The 21,953-nt window shown below is 50.1% G+C and overlaps 11 protein-coding genes across 11 annotated transcripts, besides 1 other annotated feature; 6 read left to right on the top strand and 5 right to left on the bottom strand.

The window, feature by feature from the left end:
* Window positions 1–21,953: part of a sequence feature (contig 1.67 618..254221(-1)) that runs on past both edges of the window.
* Window positions 49–1,717, top strand: ANIA_04119 (MFS transporter; the record flags this gene model as incomplete). Its single annotated transcript, XM_656631.1, has 4 exons — window positions 49–212; window positions 271–1,260; window positions 1,334–1,465; window positions 1,519–1,717. The coding sequence occupies 4 exons, from the start codon at window positions 49–51 to the stop codon at window positions 1,715–1,717; spliced, it is 1,485 nt and encodes a 494-aa protein (XP_661723.1).
* Window positions 2,193–3,308, bottom strand: ANIA_11427 (uncharacterized protein; the record flags this gene model as incomplete). The annotated part of the gene is made up of 6 exons (XM_050611321.1): window positions 2,193–2,223; window positions 2,304–2,377; window positions 2,459–2,473; window positions 2,737–2,751; window positions 2,971–3,039; window positions 3,231–3,308. The coding sequence occupies 6 exons, from the start codon at window positions 3,306–3,308 to the stop codon at window positions 2,193–2,195; spliced, it is 282 nt and encodes a 93-aa protein (XP_050467358.1).
* ANIA_04120 (nitronate monooxygenase) lies at window positions 4,345–5,580 on the bottom strand (the record flags this gene model as incomplete). Its single annotated transcript, XM_656632.2, has 1 exon — window positions 4,345–5,580. The coding sequence occupies exon 1, from the start codon at window positions 5,485–5,487 to the stop codon at window positions 4,345–4,347; it is 1,143 nt and encodes a 380-aa protein (XP_661724.2). The 5' UTR covers window positions 5,488–5,580.
* Window positions 6,704–8,562, bottom strand: ANIA_04121 (uncharacterized protein; the record flags this gene model as incomplete). The annotated part of the gene is made up of 3 exons (XM_656633.1): window positions 6,704–7,178; window positions 7,371–8,221; window positions 8,293–8,562. The coding sequence occupies 3 exons, from the start codon at window positions 8,560–8,562 to the stop codon at window positions 6,704–6,706; spliced, it is 1,596 nt and encodes a 531-aa protein (XP_661725.1).
* ANIA_04122 (heme-dependent oxidative N-demethylase family protein) lies at window positions 10,001–11,413 on the bottom strand (the record flags this gene model as incomplete). Its single annotated transcript, XM_656634.1, has 4 exons — window positions 10,001–10,326; window positions 10,376–10,448; window positions 10,506–10,822; window positions 10,873–11,413. 4 exons carry the CDS (start codon window positions 11,411–11,413, stop codon window positions 10,001–10,003), a joined length of 1,257 nt encoding a protein of 418 aa, XP_661726.1.
* ANIA_04123 (Zn(II)2Cys6 transcription factor) lies at window positions 11,901–13,307 on the top strand (the record flags this gene model as incomplete). The annotated part of the gene is made up of 1 exon (XM_656635.1): window positions 11,901–13,307. The coding sequence occupies one exon, from the start codon at window positions 11,901–11,903 to the stop codon at window positions 13,305–13,307; it is 1,407 nt and encodes a 468-aa protein (XP_661727.1).
* ANIA_04124 (putative amino acid permease) lies at window positions 13,564–14,962 on the bottom strand (the record flags this gene model as incomplete). Its single annotated transcript, XM_656636.1, has 2 exons — window positions 13,564–13,586; window positions 13,657–14,962. 2 exons carry the CDS (start codon window positions 14,960–14,962, stop codon window positions 13,564–13,566), a joined length of 1,329 nt encoding a protein of 442 aa, XP_661728.1.
* ANIA_04125 (RidA family protein) lies at window positions 15,592–15,999 on the top strand (the record flags this gene model as incomplete). Its single annotated transcript, XM_656637.1, has 1 exon — window positions 15,592–15,999. One exon carries the CDS (start codon window positions 15,592–15,594, stop codon window positions 15,997–15,999), a length of 408 nt encoding a protein of 135 aa, XP_661729.1.
* On the top strand, window positions 16,634–18,427 carry ANIA_04126 (uncharacterized protein; the record flags this gene model as incomplete). Its single annotated transcript, XM_656638.1, has 6 exons — window positions 16,634–16,691; window positions 16,742–17,193; window positions 17,264–17,627; window positions 17,691–18,163; window positions 18,228–18,372; window positions 18,405–18,427. 6 exons carry the CDS (start codon window positions 16,634–16,636, stop codon window positions 18,425–18,427), a joined length of 1,515 nt encoding a protein of 504 aa, XP_661730.1.
* Window positions 19,032–20,466, top strand: ANIA_11428 (uncharacterized protein; the record flags this gene model as incomplete). The annotated part of the gene is made up of 5 exons (XM_050611318.1): window positions 19,032–19,054; window positions 19,226–19,229; window positions 20,090–20,159; window positions 20,195–20,214; window positions 20,434–20,466. The coding sequence occupies 5 exons, from the start codon at window positions 19,032–19,034 to the stop codon at window positions 20,464–20,466; spliced, it is 150 nt and encodes a 49-aa protein (XP_050467357.1).
* ANIA_04127 (uncharacterized protein) lies at window positions 20,890–21,796 on the top strand. The gene has a single exon (XM_050611317.1). It carries the CDS (start codon window positions 20,907–20,909, stop codon window positions 21,600–21,602), a length of 696 nt encoding a protein of 231 aa, XP_050467356.1. The 5' UTR covers window positions 20,890–20,906; the 3' UTR covers window positions 21,603–21,796.

Below are 21,953 nucleotides of genomic sequence, written 5' to 3'. Positions count from 1 at the left end.
TTTTGATATTCTGCTAATTCAAGAAGACAGGTTGTAAGAGCTGGTACGATGACTCTTTCTGATGCGCAGCAAGAATGGGCTCCAACTGAGAAATGCTCAATCGGGGCAGGAAAGCCATTTCCTCCAGCACTTCCAGATCAAGAGCGCTACACTGTCGACTTTGAAGGACCGGATGATCCCATGCATCCTCAGAATTGGCCGTTGACAATCAAGTACGTTACCTGATGGCCAAACGGGGTGCCCGCTAACCTGATGTTGCTGGATTACTAGACTTATATCCTCGATAATGGCCTGCTCAGGTACATTGATCGCCTCCCTGAACAGCGCCATCTTCTCGACCGCAGCCGACCAGGCCAGCCGTGACTTCGATGTAGGAAGGGAAGTGATTAGTCTCGGGACCGCTCTCTTTGTCTTGGGCTTCGCCACAGGTCCAGTATTCTGGGCGCCCATGTCCGAGCTTACAGGCAGGAAACTGCCGCTGGTGATCGCCATTCTCAGTGAAGGGATCTTCACTGTCGGCTGTGCAGCTGCACAGGAGGTCCAGACCCTGATCATCTGCCGCTTTTTTGCTGGGGTATGCGGCGCGAGCCAACTGACCGTGGTCCCGGGCGTGCTCGCCGATCTTTACAACAACGCCCACCGTGGCGTCGCAATCGGGCTGTATGCGTTGACGGTATTCGGGGGCCCATTTATTGCCCCTATTGCTGGCGGGTTCATGGCGTCAGGTCATCTCGGCTGGAGATGGACACTGTACATCCCAGCCATTCTGGCCCTAGCCATTGGCGCGCTTTCCATTCTCTTCTTAAAGGAGACGTACCCTCCCTGTATCCTTGCTGTCAAGGCATCTGGCATTCGAAAGAAGAGACCAGAAAACTGGGCCATTCATGCAGAACAGGAAACGGTCGAGCTGGATATCGCCGTTCTGGTCGAAAAGTACTTCAATCGCCCGCTGCGCCTGCTCGTCACCGAGCCCATGTTGCTTCTTATATCGTTGTACATGTCCTTTATCTACGGTTTGGTCTATGCCTTACTCCAGGCCTTTCCGTACGTATTCGAGCACATCCATGGTCTACACCCGGGGCTGGCTGGGCTCATGTTCGTCGGGCTAATAATCGGCGTCGTCCTGGCCCTCTGCTTTATCCTTTCCCAGCAAGCCCAGTATGCAAAAGCACTGGCGGAGAATGGAAATGTGCCCGTTCCCGAATGGCGACTGCGTCCAGCCATGCTGGGGGCTCCGATATTTGCCCTTGGTCTGTTCTGGTAAGCTTTTTTGACTGTCCATCTATGCCTCCACCCACGCATTCCTATATCCCTAATCGACTTTGGCATTAAGGTTCGGCTGGACTGGCTTCACCCCTCGAATCCACTGGGCCGCACCAGCAGCCGCTGGGATCCCTATTGGCTTCGGCATTCTTTGCATATTTTTCCCGTGCTTCAACTACCTTGTTGATGCCTATTTACCGGTGTAGGTCTTCCCCCAACGCTCAAAAAACAAACAGCCATCTGATATTACTACAGGGCCGCCTCTGCCGTCGCTGCGAACATCATCCTCCGGTCAGCCTTTGCATCCGGCTTTCCTCTCTTTACTCGGCAGATGTTCGAGACTATGGGGGTGCAGTGGGCAGCCACCCTGCTTGGCTGCTTAGCTACAGTACTCGTCCCAATTCCGTTCGTCTTTAAGGCCCTTGGGCCGCGACTAAGGCGGACTGCAGGCTGAAGCTTCCATGGATAGGTTGTGCCATCATACTTATCTAATCGGGACTGCCTCAATAGTATACGCGAGGTACAAGTAATATAGGGGGCGTTATGTGCTTGGTCACTTGTATATAACTGTCCGCATGGAATAGTTCCACACGTACTTGTTTCGAGATACATATCTGTATTTAACAGTGTGGTATTCCTGGATACAGAGGTATGCCTCGGGCTAGGGAGTAAACATCAAGAAGTGGCAGAGGGTGGACACTAAACAGAAACTACATGGGGCACAGGTCCCAAGCACTATACGCAAACATGGATACGCTTTTTGCAATGTTTGGATAGCGGTCCTGGAAAATTACTGCCTTCTATTCTTGAAGCACTGTTCTTCTGAGGTAACTTTGTCTCTAGTGTTCTGCCGCGGGTAGACTACAGGTTTTTCCTTTGCTATATACGCTCAGCTCCTCCATTGGCAATCAGATACAAGGGCAGAAACTCTAACGGTCCTGCGTGATCGAAAATGTATAGCTTGGTGGAATCTTAGTAAGGCTAAATCCAAGCTATTTATTCTTTGGCACCTAATACGGAGTAGAAAGGCACCTGCATACCTAAGTATGTTGAACGCTTTTGATGAACGGCGATAGTGCCCAGAGTAGAGCTCGTTTAAGGCTTTAAGGAATAACTTCACAAAGTATAACTAGCTATGGGCATGAAGACTCAGCTCTGTCTCATAAAGCTCGCATTTGACAAGCCGCATACCTACGCTATTCATAAGATACTATGTACAATACAGTTGAAAATCTTTATATTATACAAATCAACTATAAAGAGTGGATAACTAGGGATGCTGAATACAAGTTCAAAGAAGTAAGAAGTAAAAATTTATAATAGATTCCCAGGTTTAGAAGCTGGAATTGTTCAAGGCAAACCTGATATCAAAATTGCATTGACTGATCACTATAGTATATGAGATGAAAAGTACCCAGCCAATCATAAACATCCAAATTGATTATATACTTGGTAGAGTTATGTACTACTGACCGTGTAAGGTCTATTCTAGAATGGCTCATTAGAAGTCCACTATTAGAAATTGAAGCTCCGAAATCTACCGGCTTCTTGACCAGATACCCCGTCCCGGAAGACCTACGTGGCGTTAGCCCGAAGAAAATCATTCCTTACAATCCCTCTACTTTCAAGACGAGATCCGTCTCGATCGACAGGGCTTTTGGGGCAAGACATATGTCGCTGTTCGTCCTGGCGCTATTAAGAACTTACCTTGAACGCAGGCCGGTGTTGCCACCGGCGGGTGAAGATATCCGCCCAATCAAGATAGATTGCATCAACCTGGCAGACAGTAGTTATGGAACCGACAGTTTATTGGTATAGGATCTGCAAGTGAGACAGTGGAGGTGTATTACATGGGACCGCAAATAATCTTGAAACGTCATTGAGATAAGTAGATATGTCTTCGGAAACAACAGAAAAATCCAAGATCACGATATCCAACAAGCAGGAGGGTTTGTATCAGTTCTTACACCTGGCGAACCAAATACTGTGACGGAGTATATCGTGCAAAAATCCCGAGCAAATAGGCAAAATATGATTGGGCACATTATGAGATGGGCATTGCCAGCCTAGCTATACACACGGAATCCTCTACGGCGTTTAAACAGTGAGTGGGGAATCAGTTGGCCAAGCACCTGAGATGTCTCTCAGTTAAATACGTTGAAATAGATTTACGGAGCTAATAGTTGGTTCGGTATGGCAATTTTTATCTCTAAGCTATTATAAAACAATAGAGTCCTTAAAGTCGCCGACCACCAGCCGACCAAATCCGTTCAACAGCTGTCACAGAGCGCTGCTTGGCTAGCCTTGTTTCTGACGTTACTGAGCCGACCGGCAATTCTGGAAAAGAGTCCTGGTTAAGGCGCTGAAAAAGGCGACAAGGCTGTAATTATAAGCACTACTTTCAGATGGTGTACGGAAAGGGATACAAAGCGGATTTCATGCAGGCCAGCTGAAATAAACAGTTACGTAGATCAAGCCTGAACAGGAGATTAAGGACACCATTTGTTGGATTTTCAGTAACTAGAACTGTAACTAGCACATGTGTATACTTCGTTTCTGTCAGGCTATTACTTTATCTGTAAGCTGCACTTCAGCTTGCAATTATCTTAGCATAGATGGAAAAATTCGCTCCTTTCGTAGTCAATATTTGTCAAGATACTTTCTACCGTACGTTACAGCATATGCACATAAAACAAAAAATTATGGCTCGCTTATTTTTAACAGTATTCCTACTCTTTCTTTCTACATGATACAACTTCCGTTGATTATTCCCTTGCGCTAAATAGAATTGAATTAGAAGTGGCGAAAACAGTATCTCCAAATTTCCTGACATACCCCGCGCTTCTTAAAAGGACTGGTATCACATTCTTTTTTGTGCCATTTCTTAGAAGCCATGACTAGGGCTTAAGGAAACAGAGAATGCTTAACTAGCAGGTGCAAAGCGTGGTAAGTCTCGTTCAATCATAAGTTTTCACTACAGCCCATTATGAGAATTATTGTAATATAGCGTAAGACCATGGTCGCAGAATAAGACAGATCATAAGTTACTTGACTTATCCTGTAAAAGTAATACTTTCAATATCAGTAAGGAGAACAAAATGCTGGCAGGTTATTGCGCCAGTATAACGCCCTTAAACACCAAGTTTCGCCTAATCTGTAAACCGAACCATCTTCTTCACGCCCTCCCTGATCTCTCACAATGTCTCCTGCATCCTTAACTTCATGAATCAACCCAACTGATGCCCCAGCATACGTCGCCAGCCTCCCATTGGGCCCCCATCCGGCATCCCCCAACTGCAAATGCTCGTCGTGGCGCTTCTTCAATTCCTCAAAGGCCGTGCCAGCCCGATACTCAACAAACGATTGATTGATGATCGTCCGCGGACTATATTCCTCCGGCCACGTGGTGATCCCACGCAGATGATTATACAGCAGCGTCCGCGTGGTGCTGACAGCGCCATCGTCAGCGCGCAGAATCTCATGTTGGTAGCCAGAACTGATGCGCGCTTCGGTAGCAGCGAGAAATCTTGTCCCCAGCACGATCCCAGATGCACCCAGACAGAGCGCGGCAGATGCGCCCCGGGTATCTGCAATGCCCCCGGCCGCCAGGAGCGGGATTTCTGGTGTCTGGCTTGCGGCCACTGCATCGGCTGCCTCAGGGAGCAACGAAACCAGACCGAGGCCGTCACTTGCCCGGCCATGCCCGCCGGCCTCGCTGCCTTGCACGACAATGGCGTCTGGCCCATCGCGTGTGCTTGTGCTTGTCCCCATGGTAAGGAGACGTTTGACCTCGCTCAATGTCCCAACCTGGATCCAGATCTGCGAGTTGGGCGATACATCCCGCAGCGTGTTCGACCAGATGGTTAAGTCTGTGAATTCCTTCGGAGCGAACAGCCACACAACGCAGGGCTTGAACTCTCTGACTGCATGCGTCGCGGTGTCCAGATCGTCGCTCCAAACCTGGAAACCAACACCAACGGGCAAAGTCTTTAGGGTTGGTCCTAGCGAGGCGAGCCTTGAATTCTTGATCAGCGTCGAGGCTTCTTCAAGGTCGCTTAGCATGTTTGCTGTTTTGACGCCCGGGCCGATGAAGCCTAGCCCTCCGGCCGTGGAGGCTGCAACAGCGAGCTTGGGGCCTGCCATGACCCGCATCGGGGCGCTGACTATTAGCGGAACAGCGGCCCAGGGGAATTGAGCAGCAAGTTTGCTGAGGGATGTGGACATTATGTGTCCAATGTTTCGAGAGTTAAGAAAAGGTGAGTTTTACCCCTTAGACGATGAAAAAAGTGTGGCTACCGAGATTATCCAAGATGCGGGAACTGTTAGAGGGCGAGAGGAAGGCAACCTATGCATGCGATATGAATGCCACCATTTATCATCTAACCTGAGTCGTGAGTCACGTCGGCCCGTGAGCGGTTGTTGCGGAAATTGCGGGACTACGAAAGAAGGGTTGTGCATTGGTTTAAGAAATCTGTCTGCCCAGAGCTCTGGGTTCTGGGTTCTGAAGGGCTGAGTCGATGTTGAATACGAGATCAATAGGAAGGCCATCAGTATGGATTGTTCGGTACGCTACAACAAGCCATATGAATGATAGGTGATATGCAGGAAGGGATTATCACATGCAAGGTTTACACAATGAATCATATGCGGATGAGCTTCCATCAGACTATTTACAATACTTTACAACTCTATGACAAAACTTACGTGAGAACCATGCTGTGAGTATAGAGGTAAATTCGCATGTATAGCCGCTTATTATATCGTCTTTTCGAAAGTTAAACTTGGTCAAATTCATGAGTATTAATTTACAACAAGGCGACTTTAGAGGTGATATACACCTACATACACGGTCTAGGCCTAAATCACATAGGCCGAAGGTGTATTGCATGTCTTTTTTTGTAATTTACGCAACAGGTATTTGCTCTGAGTTAACATCGCAGACCGGGATGGAGCAGAAATCGATGTGTATAGTAGTGTAAATACCGCGCTGTATAACTTTATTACTTAGAATCATAGCCTGAATATGCTGAAAGCGATATAGTTTATGCCAGAGTTGTAGGGCAGGAAATGCTGGAATTAAGATACAATATATATGTTGTGCGCATTATGTACAGCATAACTTCCAATTTGCACATAAATATTTCTCTTAATTAATTCTCATTAACAGTAACATTCAACCCAGCTCCGCGGAAACTCATCCACTCTAAGGTGATTTGAGCCTCAAATGGATAATAATCTAACTGATTGATCTCAGACCCTAAAAGAAAAGAAAGAAAAAAGGAGCGGATGCAGCTCCAATAGTCAGCAGAAGATCTTGCTTAAAGACAGACGCAGATCCAGTGAACTCTGCAGCAGCGGGGGTGGTCCTAGAAATTGTCATCGTTGTTGATCCAATGGCCGAGACAGATACCAATGTGCTTGGCTCAGGCAGGACGGGGCTTTAGGGGAAGGAGAACGGGAACACGCTGAATGAGTGGGTTGGGTAGTATGCGGAGCCGGAAACTGGAGGAGATGGACGAATTGCGCCGGGGCCAGATGCGACTTCGGAGTCCTGCTTAGGTGCGGTTAGAAGCTTAGTTCCTGAGGGAGAACCTGGGATAGACGCAAAGCCAGAGGCCAACCCAGAGCTGGAGGTGAGGGCAGACTCGGCGCCAGCGGGTGATGCGGATGACTCGGCCCTGCGTTGGAACCGCCGGGGTACGGAACAGAGCCGTAACTTCCTGTCAGAAGCGCGGTGGCAGTTGCAGGAGCATTGGGAATCACCGTCACCACCGTAGTTGACGCGACGAGTGTCTCGGTTGAGACAAAGGTGCTCCGTGCGGGACGGTCTGTCACTGTTTGCGGACAAGCGGTGATTGTGACGATACGCGTGGTCAGAACAGTCGATGTGCTCATGGAGGGGCTGAGGGAGTCTCCTAAATTGGAGCCGCTATTGGCATTACCACTGCCATTGCTATCACCGAGGGGAAAAGATATGGTGCGAGCTGCGTCGGTCACGGGACAGATCGTCGTTGAGATATAGACGGTTTTGGTGGTGACATAGGTACGTGAATTGTGACAGTCGGTGACTGATGCTGGGCACGCGGTGATGGTAGCCGTGCGCGTACTGAAGACCGTGGAAGTGGTGAGGAATGGGAAGGACGAGGGGTCGGAGAAGATCCGTGCCCAGCGGTGATCGTGGGGAGAGTTGCAATCGTCGAGGCTCCGTCCTCAGTAGGCGGATTGAGAGTGGGAAGTGATGTTGTAGTAGAAAGCGAGCCACCCACTGAACTGCACTGAACTGGAGGTAGAACCAATCGAGGTGGAAATGACGGTGGTCGCTGCCGGAATAGGGCGCGAGGATGAGCGGGCACTGCAGGGACCGAGCTAGGGCTCCTGACTGGCGACAGAGACGGTACCCTGACTGGAGTAGGACGGAAACTGGGATCTGAGTGAAGGTGTTCGCCGGGTTCGAGGACTGAGGAGGCATAACAGGAATAGAGGAGGACCGTGTGACAGGGCTTTTCGATGGTGTAGGGGAGGGAGTCGCTGACGAGCTTGTCGTTGCAGAAGATAGACTGATAATCAGAGGAGCAGAAGACGGCGTCGTTGTCGTGAGGACAATGGTCGAAGCCAAAGGGGACGGCGTAGGAGTATGGGTAGGGTTAGGGCTGGGGGTAGGGGTAGGGGTGTAGGTGACGGTCGAGCTGTCGGTCAGTGTCGAGCAGCTCTCCTTGGGTTCCCCGTCTACCAAGGGGCGCTCGAACCTGGAATTGTCGAACTCCAGCACGGGGCCATGCAGGGTGGTAGTGCCACAGTACCCCCACATGACGAAGCTGTGTTCGGTGGCCGAGGCTGTGAGGGTTCCAGAGATGTTTGTCCATCCCGGGGTGACGCCAGGGACGTAGCTGTATGATCCAGACGACAGGACACGGTTGTTATCGTATTCCAGGTACATGAGGCAGGTTGCAGGGCGTTTCTACCGTGGTTAGCGACAATTCAGATGCCGGCGAATATGCATTGACAATCACGTCTCCCTCATCCCCATACCGGTCCATTCGGCAAACAGTCACCGGGCTGACAGTAGACACGAGCTACACTTTGTCCTTCGACTATAGGATGAAGGAACTCCTCCTGGTGCAGAGCCGTACCAAGGGGTACAGGCGCCCAGTTCTCCAGTCTCAAAAGAGGCATCGGACAAAAGGTTCGTGGAGATGGGCGAGCATTCAACCCTAGTGCTGGTACCACGTTGACCGAGGCTTGTGAGGACTGGACTAGAAGAGCCGCCAACAATGCAAAGAAGAGAGCAATGGACCGCATGATGGACAAGCCGGAGGAAGAAAGGGTGTAAAGAGTGGACGGATGCGATGACGCTCCTTGAGAATGAACGAGAGACTGCCTGGCTTGAAGCGACAGATATCGTGAGTATCTATGTATATAGGGACATTATACACTTCCAGCACGAATCAGAGGTCGGCTATACAAGCCTGACACCAGCCAAGTGGAGTAGATAAGCGCGAGCTTGGTGGCAAAGGCCCGCTTTCTCGCGCTGGATTGTCTTGAAATCGGCAATTCTAAGCGACACTATTGAAAGCGGCGACCGGTATCTCCGAGAGTTGTGCTTTGCGCCAACTTTAGGCTGGCTTAGCTTTGTGTCCAGCTCTCTTGAGTCTACTGCTAGTCTTTCTGGGCTTTATGTTGCTGGCCTCGCTAACGAGTGTCATCAACGGGAGTGGGCCTATTGAGATCGGGCCATTTTGGATCTTATGAGAGGATTAACAAAAGAGACCGTCGTGCCCTGGACGTAAAGCAGCTGTAATTACCATTCTATCACTGTATGCTGCGGAGCGTATTGCCAGAGCGTCCTGACTGAACAGATATAGCCGACTACACCATATCAGCAGGGCATCAGCAATAAAAGATTCATCTTACCACAGCACGCAGAAATACTTGATTTAAAGTTCACTAGCTCTCCACTTGTTCATACCACTGCCTAATCAATGAAATTGTCCCCTGGTTGATGGCTATCATTGTTAACTTTCTTCGGCTCAAGAAAGTCTCCAGATCTCTATCAACTCATTGCACGACTCGAGATTAGAAATATTCTAATATCATAGGCACCTAAAACATTCAGGCTAAAATAGTATGCCTAGCAGGAATAGAAATCGTCCAAGCCATAGATTGTGGCATGGCGTATTGCTTTAGTGACCCGTAGTCAAGATTAGTTTCAACAGCGCTAGAGAGATAGTTGAGATTCTGGAAGAGGGTATAAATTAAGTCCTCTATACAAAAGAGGCGACAAATACTGTCGTGGACTCTATGCCGAAAACAGCCAGCCAACTCTGGGAACAATGTGAAGAAAGCTTTGGACTGAAACTGTCGTAGGCGCATAACCATGCTAAAATGGCTAATATAGAGGGGGTGACGGCGGCAGCGATTCCTGGTAGTTTAGTCTATTCATCTTTTAAAGGCGCAGCAGTACTAAGTACTTCAGGCAGCCGGGTGGTTATAGACACGAAACATGTTTTATGGAACCTGGACTCCTACTTATTATCATTTCGCCCAAGCACCTGAGCAGGGCCCCGGCGTGTGGGTTTTACTTGTCTAATCAACTTGAGATTCTAGCATGAATGATTCTTAGATACGGTCCCGAAGTACAATGAAGGCTCTGGAATTGGACAATAAGATACAGTTCATAAACGTTAGGCGTTATTGAGATAGGTCCGGAGGCGCAACTCTCCACTAATACCATGCGGCGCTAAAAGGGGAATTCGCCTTCTGTCTGGCTCTCCAGGACGCCAGACTCTATCTGCAGTCGATGCTGCTCGTCAAGATACGGCAAAAGAATGTGCTCCCAATGGGATTTCCCCTTATACTTTGACACAGTCTCGTCCCAATTCCTGATTGCCTCCGCCAGACGGCCGGGAACATGGGGCTCCCTGGCGATCGTCGTGATAGGTTCGAAATATGTCCGTACAGTGAAGACGATTGCCCCAGACCGTGGGAGTCGACGTAGCGATTGGCGCTCGGACCGGAAATGGATCTCGTCGATTGTCAAGCCTTTGCTATTTGCGGTAGCCCATGCTGCGCTCTGTCAGTATTGACTATTGACTGCCGCCGAGAATGACCTTACACGCAACTTCAGTGCCGGTCTGGTCGCCCATGCGATGAGACCAGTGGAGACCGTCATCGAGTTGGATGAAATACTACAAAGTGTTAGTCAACGAGAGGTCGCAGACGGGAGTCGCGGAAGAGGGAGGTACATTATTGCGGACCACTGGACGTGCGGCAGGGAGCGTCTTGAAGAATCGGTTCATAGATTTTTGGAGCTTTTCAGCGTAATGAGGAACGGATGCCTCGAAATGCAGCGTATCCAGCGACATGCGGAATTTCTCCCTGAGCCGCCAGAAGCCAGGAAGACATACGGCCCCGGCATCCAGATGATAGTGGCCATCTACCGAGTCAGTCGCTGCCGTGCTGCAAAAGAAGGGACTGGAATAGATACCGTCGTTTTCCACCATAATCACAAGATCATCCTGAACTAACAGCGCCGACGAAGAGAGCGCCTCGGAGGGGGTTTCTGCTGCCGGATTAGCGTCAGCTGTTGGGATGGGGGAGAAGACAACGTACGGGCAGGGAATCGAAACGTCTCCCCAGTTAACGCATTGTGCACGGTATTGGCGCCGAGTTGAAAGACTTTGGGATATCGATGGACAAGGTACTGGACGAGCTCTTCGTAGAGCTCGAAGCAAGCATGCTTGGTGACTTCGTTGTCGACGTACTTGATGTGCTCGTCAAAATCCTTCTTCAGCTCGGCAGCTTTGGTTTCGTGGTATCGAAGAAAGTACGAGTCCATCTCGATCCAATTGTTCCAGTCCATCTTGCGGATTCCCATGGTGATGAAGTTTGGGCCATGGCGGAAGGGACGGTAGAGCTTTGGGGTCCTGGCCACAGGGTCAAAATCCAGATCGGGCTCCGGCACCGGCGTTACAAAGGACTCCCCGGAGCTCTCAGTCGATGTAGGTGCTGGCGATATCTTTGGGGGTTTTTTGCTGAAGGGTTGCAGTACAACGACGAGGAGCGCAGCAAGAAAGAGGGCTGTACCTGCTAGAGGCAGAGGATGTCGGGAGACCAAAGCGATCACGTCTTCTGGAGAAGCAATGGAAGCCATGCTGACAACTTTGTCTGTATCGCTGTTCAAGTAGGGAGATGAGAGAGGGAAGCTTATAAGGCTCGATTTGGATCTGAGCCCTTGCTGGCCCTAGAGAAGCTTATCGGGATAGGCATCATGGTTTACCGTATCGGGTAAGATTTTGGGCCATGGGCCCGGCTGGACGGACGGGGCCAGAAGAGACTAGACCAGACAGGGCAGGAATAGGCACGATCGTCCCATGGATTCGTTCTATTCTCAATGGAATTCCAGGCGCCCCCGCACTCGGCACTGATAGGTAAACGGCGATTATGCGAAGTCTCCAACTCTCCGACTCCCCAGGCCAGGGAGGATCCATTTCTCCCACCACCTTCCTGATCAAGCTGTCTCCTGCGTCATCTCTAATATTTCCCTACACTTGAACATCGTATCATTCTAAGCTATCTAACCCTCTGCTGTGCTCATCCAGATCTATTCTGATTGTACTCCTTCGTGCAAACGTCCCAGAATGCCTCCCAGAACGCCTCCCAAAAGGCAACGCACCGTCGCAGGGAGCTGCTGGCAATGCAAAACTAGACGTGTCAAGTGCGATTTAACATCACCTGAATGTCGAAGATGTCTCGTTTCCGGAACCTCTTGCAGCTACGGGAAATTACGCGTTCGATGGAGCTCGAAGCCGGCCAAAGGGCTTCCACCGGGATACCAGCTGGACGTTGCTGGTAGCCCCTTACTCCGATCTCCGACGAGCCAGAACAGCTTGACAGAGAGCGAGCGAAAAGCACTCGAGTACTTCCAGTTCGCGGTGTGGCCTCTCTTCTCGACCTCGTTCGATCCGTGCCCCCCTCCGATCCGCCTCGCCCTCGATTGCCAACCGGTGCTGCTGACCATGTGCGAGCTCGCCGAAGCCCATCGCGCCCATAGGGAACAGTGGTCGAGACAAGGGACTGAGGTGATTCCATCGAAGAGGCTGAACTGCCTGACGGCTGTCCGCAAGCAGCTCGAAGGCAGCGCGAGCGATACACAGGGGCTCTCGTGCGTGCTGCTGGCAGTATTGCTTCTCTACTTTCTGGATGGATACATCGAGTGCACCGCGCAGTCTGCCTCGACTGGCAGCCATCGGGTGGGAGTGCGCGCTATCGTCGAAAATCTCGGCGGCTTTAGCGCATTCTACGACCAAGGCCACCAAGATGATGTGCATATGTTGCTCTCTCAGTTTGCGTCTACAGATCTGACTCGTGCCCTCCTCGACGACCGAGCTCCGTGCCTCCCCGCGGATATCTGGCTGCATATCGAGCAAGGCACTGTATGGTGGGAGAAACAGCGATATGGGGAGACGACCCTGGCCTCGATCTTCCACACCATGGCCGAGATGGGTTTCTATCGGCAGTCGCTACGGGTTAATTCCCTTGAAATTTCGACAGAGCAGGTACGGCGGTTCGAGAGCGTACTACAACCCAGATTTGTCACATTCAGCACCTATCATCTTACGAATGAGACTGCGCACTTGGTCAAGCAAGGTGGAGCCCTAGAAGCCATGCAGCCTCTTGCCTTTGCTCGAGCTTTTCAACACAGCGCCCTCATCTTTCTCTATCGGGCCATCTGTGGACTTCCTGCCCGGCACTTTCTCGTACAGCAACACGTCCAGTCATGTCTTGAGTGTATGGGGGGAATCAAACGCACCTCTAAAACCCATAACTGCATCGTGTTTCCGCTATATGTCGCGGGAGCGCATGTCTTTCACCCTGAGCAACAGGGATTCATCTTGCAGAAGATGGACGATATCTACGAGACTTTACGCTTCGATTCTCTACTTTCTATACGTGCTGCTCTTGAGGAACTCTGGCTCTCACCGCAGCACGAGGGCTCCTGGGCACAGATGTTTTCTCGCCTCGGGCAGGATGTGCTCGTGTTATAGGAGGCATCATGACAGTCAATTCTTGCATTGATGACGTGGGAACTCAACTAGCGACTGATATTTATCGGGGAAACCAAAGCCTACTCTGAAGAGATGTCTTCAACAGGCCCTTGGAAATCTGCCATTGGTAAGCTTGTGTTTGCATAAAGTTTCAGGAGGATCAACTCACGATTCCTGCCATAGACCGCATACCAGACCACGCTGATTGCGATGCACCCAACGAATACCACCGATGCATAGTTCATCGAGACTTCCGTTACAGGCAGTGCAGTCGGCATGCTAAAGAGCACCAATTCAAACAAGATCCATATCAATGCCAGCCAATTCGTCGCCGCGCCGGCCACCTTACCTGCGTTCCAGCGGGCTGCCAGGACTTCCCGACGGCCATTCGCGATGCTGATGGCAATTGGCACGGCGTATGCGACAGCAAGGGCGATGACTCCGACAGAAGCAAACGCAGTAAACGCGCTAGTATTTCCAAGGTAGATCAGTCCGAGGAGCATTTCGAGCACGGTGACGAGACACAAGGCTGGAAGCGGCCTCTCCCAAATCGTCTTCGACCACAGGCCGGAATATGGAATGGCATTGTCGCGCGACATGGCCCAGGTACACCGGGCGGTTGCAGTTGTAATACTAATTGAGCATGTGAGCGTTACGAGTAAAACGAGGGACATGAGACCTAAAGCACCACCGCGGGATCCAGTGACGAGAGTGAAGATATACGGCAGCGCCTGTCCGTAAGGGGCGTTCAGGAGCTCTGTTAGGGGCGGAAGAGTAAAGCAAATGGGCAGGATAAAGAGCAACGAAGCAGCGCCGGAAATGACCGGAACGAGCACCATGGCCTTCGGCATCTGCACCTCTGCGTCGACGCACTCTTCCGACATGGAAGTGACCATTCCCAGCGCGGATAAAGTAAAGGCAGGTGGGAGAAGGCCGATGAAGAAGCTAAAGTCGCCCCATCCAGAAAGCCCGGTTTCGCTATGGCCCAGGCCGTAGGAAGCTGAGTGACGGCCTGTCTTCGCCGTGGCTGATAGCGTGATGGCGACCACGATGCAGGTCAAAAGTGTGCTTGCGGCTGCAAGGGTATCGATAAGAGGAAGGTGCCTGTCGCCGGTGGCGCAGATGAGGAATGTCACGAGACAGAGGGCGTAGAAGACCAGGACCAGTTGCCAGGGGGCAATCTCGAAGCTGGGGTGGTAGATGGCGACAGTGGCTGCAAGCAGCGATGCGAAGCCGAAGTTGACCGACAAGGTAATAGTCCAGTGTCCGATCAGCCATATCCAACCCGTGATGAAGGAGAGGAAGCGGATGCTCTTGCGGCCCTTTGCCAGGCAATAAGACCAGTGATATACGCCCGAAGACGATGGGTACCGTGATGCGAGCTCGGCCAAGGAGACGGCGATACAGCCATCCAGAATACAGACAACGAGCAGCCCGACAAACATGGACAATTGACCCCCTCCATAGACCGCGTTCATCAGGGCACTGCCGGTTCCGTATGGGACAGCGGCGATGGAGAGTGACATGAATAGGATCGTAGCAAGACCCCGGTTTCTAGGCAGCACGCTACTGTATGCATTGTGCACCGTTCCGGTCTGTGGGGTCTCCAGCCTCCTCAGCGAGTCCACGCTCAATTTCCGCGCTGATTTTGACATGATGGCTAGGAATTTTGGAAAATGGGGACATAAGGATAGTTGTGGAGATAGGTTTGCCCACGAAATCGGCAGTTCCTGTTGCTTTATAAGGCTTGTCTATATCTATCATTCGGAATCCTTTGTCTGATAAGAGGACGTCACGTATCAATGCCTATTACATTTCCCCAGATATCTCTATGCCGACTCCTCCCCAAATGCTATCTCTTGGTTCTGGGTCTAGATCTCAATCCGGTAAGTATATGGGCCAGTGGAGTTCGAGGCTGGCCGTGACGAGAGATAAACCGGTCTCCATACGGGTCTTGTCCGATTTTAGCTTGTCCATCTAACCCTTCGATTCTGCGGGGTAATCCTGCAGATAGGCTATCCTTTTTCTCTAGTTCCAACATAGGAAGGGCCAGGGGCAATGGTCCTGTCCCCTTGCCTAATGCGTCTCTATACGGCGGTAGTCAAGAGATGCACCCACTGAGCTCTAGTCTCCCCCTCAGGGTTTTCAAATCAACGTATTTAAACGCGGTAAACATACCAGGCCTACCATCTACCTCTGCAGAGCATCTTCATCTTCGTCTCTGTTGAATAGCGAAAAATCCGAGAAAAGACATCCTAGCTTTACAACCCATATTCCACGCGCCATGTCGTCGTCAAACTTCACCTTCTACAATTACCCCGGCACCGAAGCCAATTCAGAATCCTTCCACTACTCGCAAGCCGTCAAAGTCGGCAACATTGTTAAGACTTCCGGCCAGGGCGGCTGGACACAGGACGGCAGTATCCCCTCGGACATCGAGAGACAAGTCGCGCTCGCCTTTGAGAATGTCGAGAATGCCCTCCGCGCCGTCGACGCCCGACTCTCGTGGCAGAATGTCTATGCCGTGCGTAGCTACCATATCGATGTGTCGAAGACCTTTGACGTGGTGACGGCGAACTTCAAGCGCGTGCTGCCGAACCACCGGCCTGTGTGGACGTGCGTGGAGATTGGGAAGCTGGGGATCGAGGGAATGGAGATTGAGATTGAAGTCGAGGCTCATTATCCGTTCTGATTGGAGGTTTTTTTTTGTGGAAGGGTGATTGCAATTGTATATAGTGCATTGGAAATGAAACGACGCTGGTATATCCTACTTTTGATGCCGGTTTTCCTATTTGCCGTAATACCGACTCATAATTAAATCGAGCCTCGTAAGTCACAAGGATAGATAGATAGAACAGAAATATCCCAGGGCGCTGGTTCGGCGACCTGGTAGCTGAAAGTGGAGGCGGGCCCCAAGCTGTCCGCCTACTGTCGCTCCAGATATGGATCAGTGTCACCTGCACCGTTTCAACTGGGGCCAAACCGGGGCGCGATTGACTGGACAGAAAGCCTACGGCCAATAATAGTGGCGACTAATACCAGGCCGCGGCAAGATAAAGCCGACAGAGCGTGGGCCGGTGGAGATCAGCTCTTTCCCCGATTAGGCAACTTTTGAGGCCACTGGACTGGACCACTCTCTATCCGTATCTATCGTGATATACTGGTCAAGCAACTGCGGGGATCAGGAGACTATACTTCCCGTATGCAGAATGTGGTTCGGAGGGTTGCGGACTGCGATTTTATGGACTTGGTGCACATAAATAGAGCAGTTTCTGCCACAGTCCGCGTTATGTGTCCATATCCAGATCCCATCTCTATCAATCACCATGGCACAACCAGTCCAATTGACTGCTCCTAACGGAGTCAGTTACAGCCAGCCAACAGGTATGCCAATCGCCAACTAAGGTTTCTTCATGCTTACGCCTGCTTGCCAGGCCTCTTCATCAACAACGAATTCGTCCCCGCCGCGTCCGGCAAGACCCTGACCACCGTGAATCCCTATGACGAGTCTATAATCGCAACAGTTTCCTCTGCCGGCCCGAAAGACGTTGACCGTGCCGTCGCGGCCGCTCGCCAGGCGTTTGCCTCAGAATGGCGCGGCCTCACCCCCTCTGAACGCGGGCTCCTGCTCCTCCGCCTTGCGGACCTGTGTGACCGCGACAAGGAGATCCTCGCCACTATCGACGCATGGGATAACGGGAAGCCGTACGAGCAGGCACTGGGCGAGGACATAGCCGAGGTCATTGCCGTCTTCCGGTACTATGGCGGGTGGGCCGACAAGATCCACGGTTCGACGATCGATACGGGCGATGCGAAGTTCGCGTATACGCGACATGAACCCCTCGGGGTGTGCGGGCAAATCATCCCGTGGAATTATCCTGTTATGGTATTTCTCCTCTTCGAGATTTCTCCTTTCTGAAACATGAACCGCTTGATTTCCAGTGCTGATTGTGTAGATGGCCGCGTGGAAATTAGGTCCTGCGCTCGCGTGCGGGAACACCGTTGTCCTCAAGGCCGCCGAGCAGACGCCTCTCTCGGTGCTGTACCTTGCGACTCTGATAAAGGAAGCTGGCTTCCCGGCAGGCGTCGTTAATCTGCTGAATGGCGAAGGGGCCAGCGCCGGCGCCGCCATCGCCGGCCATCCTGGTGTCGACAAGATCGCTTTCACTGGGAGCACAAACACCGGGCGCGTCATTATGAAGGCCGCTGCGGGCAATTTGAAAGCGATCACTCTAGAGACAGGCGGCAAGAGTCCGCTTCTCGTATTTGATGACGCAAATATAGACCAGGCTGTCAAATGGTCCCATGTTGGTATCATGAGTGAGTGCCTTGGAATCTAGCCACTAACAGGACCGAAATAGAAGCTGATTGGGAGATATATAGGCAACATGGGCCAAATCTGCACGGCCACTTCCAGGATATACGTCCAAGAGACGATCTATGATACCTTTGTCGAGAAATTCAAGCAGTACACGATCGAGAACAGCAAGGTCGGGTCGCAATTCGACCCCTCCGTTACTCACGGCCCTCAGATCTCCAAGGCGCAGCGCGACCGCATCCTGAGCTACGTGCAGTCGGCCAAATCCGAAGGCGCTCAGCTGGTACTCGGTGACGAGCCTGTCTCTGAAAAGGGCTACTTTGTCCCACCCACGATCTTCAAGAATACTACGCGGGAGATGAGTGCCGTCCGAGAGGAGATATTTGGTCCCTTTGTCGTCATTCAGTCCTTCAGTACGCAGCAGGATGCGATTAACAAGGCGAATGACACTGAGTATGGGCTTGGGGCGGCGGTGTTCACGGAAAATATCACGCGGGCTCATCGCGTTGCGGCCGCAATCCAGGCAGGCATGGTGTGGGTAAGTGTCTGGTCCTTGTCTATTCTTAGGATATGCCGATCAGAGTGGATGCTAAGTTAAGTAGATCAACAGTTCTCAAGACTCGCATTTTGCTATCCCCTTTGGCGGGTACAAGCAGAGTGGGATTGGTCGGGAGTTGGGTGAATACGCTCTGGCAGCGTATACGCAAGTCAAGGCTGTTCATGGCAAGTTCTCCCTTCCTCTAGAATGTATATATGTATTTGTCGCTAACATTGTGCAGTCAACTTAGGAACCTGGCTATAAGGCTGACGGCCGTCCTCTTGAGCTATGTCCTATATAAATATGCTTTCCACGACGGACATGTATTTCCAATGATTACTAACTAGAATCGCTGTCAAGACACCATACAGCTCATAATAAACTCATCCAGTGCCCATCTGACTGCTCCAGGGGGGTAGTTAGCTTCGGTTTGTTCTGGGGTATATAGAGCCTTTTCCCTTACAAGTTATCCGTCAGAGCCTCATTTGATCTATGAACATCAGGAAATAAGGACTTAGCAATAGATATCAATAGCTATCTCTGATATATATTCCAGAACCGTGATAAACTGAACGGGGCAGACATTTGTGGTCGCATGATGACAGATGAACCCTCAAGGTCCGATTTAAAGCAGAAAACCAACAGCATAGGTTATGTTTGTATTCTAAAAGTGTGTGAATGCTGGTTGCGAGCAAGTATCATAGTCGTACCTATAGGGCAATGTGGACGTACTGAATATATGGTGCAATATCATGTTGTTTTTAGCCGTTCTTTCTATCATATGCCCCCTGAACTATTTCACCTAATATTGCAACCCGCAGCTTGGAATGATTAAATGCCCGACTAAGGATGGCCCGACTAATAAGACATGCTGGGCGCTAGTCCTTCAGGGTATGTTCGAACATGTTGACTTTCTTTCATGTTATAAGTAAGCGACGCAGCCTCATCAATAGTCCCATAAACAATGAGGTGTCAGCCTACCCTGTAATATCTCAGCGCTTATGTTTAACAAGCCATAATGTCAATAGGGCCCATTTAGAGCAATACTATTATATGGGTAAGAAATGTAAGCGAGTCCTACTGGTACTAGGTCAGCCGTGGCTGTGGCCCCGGTCTCAGTACTTCTTCACTGAACCGACGCAAACGGGGATTGATATGAATTGCAACAAGCTTCCTTCCCGCGTAGTGCCTGAAAGGGCCTAGAAATCAGTATTTAAAGACTTCTTATCTACTTTAAGATTTAAGAAATCGGATACCTAAAATTATGGTATTCTGCCCAATTTAATGTGTGCATGCAGAAACAGATACAGGCCCTTGTCCTCTCCTGCTCATATCATTTTGTGGCTTTGGAACGAAACTTAATACTATCCATGAAATATATAAAGATCATTTACTATCGCTTCATACTATATCGCGTCAATGGATACGTGCTGGAGTATGGCCTAGAGTCTAAGGCCAGGCCCATAGCTTGGAGTAAAGTGTGACCCAGAACCTGCGAGCCTGAGTATAGATTCAGTCCCTATTAGAGACTGAGATGTGATTGCTGGAATGTTGTGCCTTTGCAGGGTTATAAAAATAATAAACCATCTTGAAAATATTGTGAATAGCTATATAAGCACCGCACTACTGCCAGATGAACGTCTTCTACTTCTCTGCTTTTGTCATTGATCTGGTGACTTATCAAATGTCATGGTTCAATTTTCATTGGAATTATCACATGTAATGAGTCTTATTTGCCTTAGCAGACATACTATGTGTTAAAGCGTCCGTGCATTCCTTTGTTGCAGTGGAACCTAGCTGGGCACAGCCGATGTAGGCTAGAGATGCACTTTAACTAATATCTATGAATGCATTGCGAATACTCAATCCGCATGACAACCGATGCGTCGAGATTCAACTGGTAAGCTCCATGTTCATTGTTAGCAGGCCTTGAACAGACACTTCTTCTATATCGAACTTGACACTCAGCCGAAAAGGGCTAACCCCTCTTTGGAGAGTAAGTTCTGACTAATATATTTGTTGTCATTCTAGTTACAAACAAACCCTTGACTGTACGTGATTTGGAAATGCATGGGTGGAGAAGTCCGGATCCACCACCTGTTATGCTTGTCGCGCCCAGCAACAGAGGAGGGATCATTTTGTTGTACACAGAAAGAGAATAGCTTGATAGTTTGAATCATATAGGTAAACAAATTTACTTGGCGGAGCAGTTACAGTGTTCCACCTAACATTCATATCATATATGATGACAATAATCTATTATTATACAGTTTATACTCAAAATTGAACTACTCAAGAGATAGTATTTCTTACCATTTAATCAATATGTTTAAGTATGATCTGTTTTGGTAGATGTGAACAAATCTGCATGCAAGGCTGTCTAATAATATTTGTCTACACAAGTGCCAAGCTTTTTTTGCATATCTCCATGAAGGCTCGGCAACAGTAATTGATGATGCATACGCGCACCAGCTGCAGGGAGCAATTTCAGAACCCGTGATAGAAGCAAGTTAGCATTTAGTGGTTCAACTTTGCCAACGAGGCTTACATTTGTTTGTCTATTAGATCATCTGAAAGCATGCCACCGCAGTTCCACGGCTCTGCTCTCGGCCGACATCGACCTCTCTTGGTCATGCTTTAGTGCCAACTGGTGGTGTGACAGGATGGTTATACATTTAAATCGTGCAGATTGAGAATATTTTTCTGGATATAGCAGGACAAGGCAAGAAGAAGCATCAACATCATGGGCGAGAAACACATCCCAGAGCATCTCTATCACGTTCTCTTTACCACATCCCATATCCACAACAACCCATTCAATGTTGTTGAAAAAGTGCGAGTCCCAGGAACATACATCTCTCTTTCGGCGGCCAAGGCAGCCGCGCATAGCTGCCTTTTTGATGCCGGTTACGAACAGGAATGGTTTGAGACCTACGAGAGCAGAGCAAGTCAGACGGATAAAGAAACTAGCGTCTCAAGACTTGCAAGCGAAGCGGGTCTGATGGTTTATGCGAAGGCTCCCGATGGAACAATCTTCCGAGTCCGGATCAGAAACACGCCCAATGATGCTGGATTGACGAGTGACCTCCCAGATGGCCGAGTCTCTGTGCCACTGTACTACGTTATCCAGGCCAGCGTGGAGTACAGCGGTGATGAAGGGAGTCTGATGCGAGATATCGATGTTCAGCATACCTCCACCTCATACGAAAAGGCAAGGGAGCTTGCGAGTAAGGTGTTGCTCTCTCCTGCGGATGGAATCACAAAGGAAAGCTTTGCGGAGTATAGCGAGGCGGGGCCCAACGAGACAGACTGTGGGTATGGGGAAAATGTCATTGTACACGCTGCATCAGACTATGGGACCAATTATCTCGTGTCTGTCGTCAAAACCCAGGAGCTGAAAGCTGTGAGTATAGCTGAGGCCGCAATGCGGATTCGTTAAGAACCCAGCCAATGCCTGTATGGGGCTTGTCGTGTTCATATTATCTTCTCGATTGTACTATGTACTGTGTAATTGTGTTGTTTTAGGGCCGGTTGAGAAATTCCTGTTCTCAGAGTCGAACATGCCGCTGGCATGGATCATATTTATTGGCATTCAGGTCTTTCGTCAGAACTACATCAAGTTCCTAAGTCGGAGTAAGCGGACCATCCAAACAACAGGTCCAATAGAATTCCCAACACATTTTCTCACAAGCGAAAACAGTCGTTTGGCTAAGAGCTGCGCGATATCTAACAAGCCAAGATAAAACTTGCTTGCACCGTTCAGGATACGCTCTCCTATCGGAAGATTCCG

The sequence above is a fragment of the Aspergillus nidulans genome, chromosome II (genome assembly GCF_000011425.1).
Source record: "Aspergillus nidulans FGSC A4 chromosome II".
NCBI lineage: Eukaryota > Fungi > Ascomycota > Eurotiomycetes > Eurotiales > Aspergillaceae > Aspergillus > Aspergillus nidulans.
This window is presented reverse-complemented; position numbering and strand designations above follow the sequence as displayed.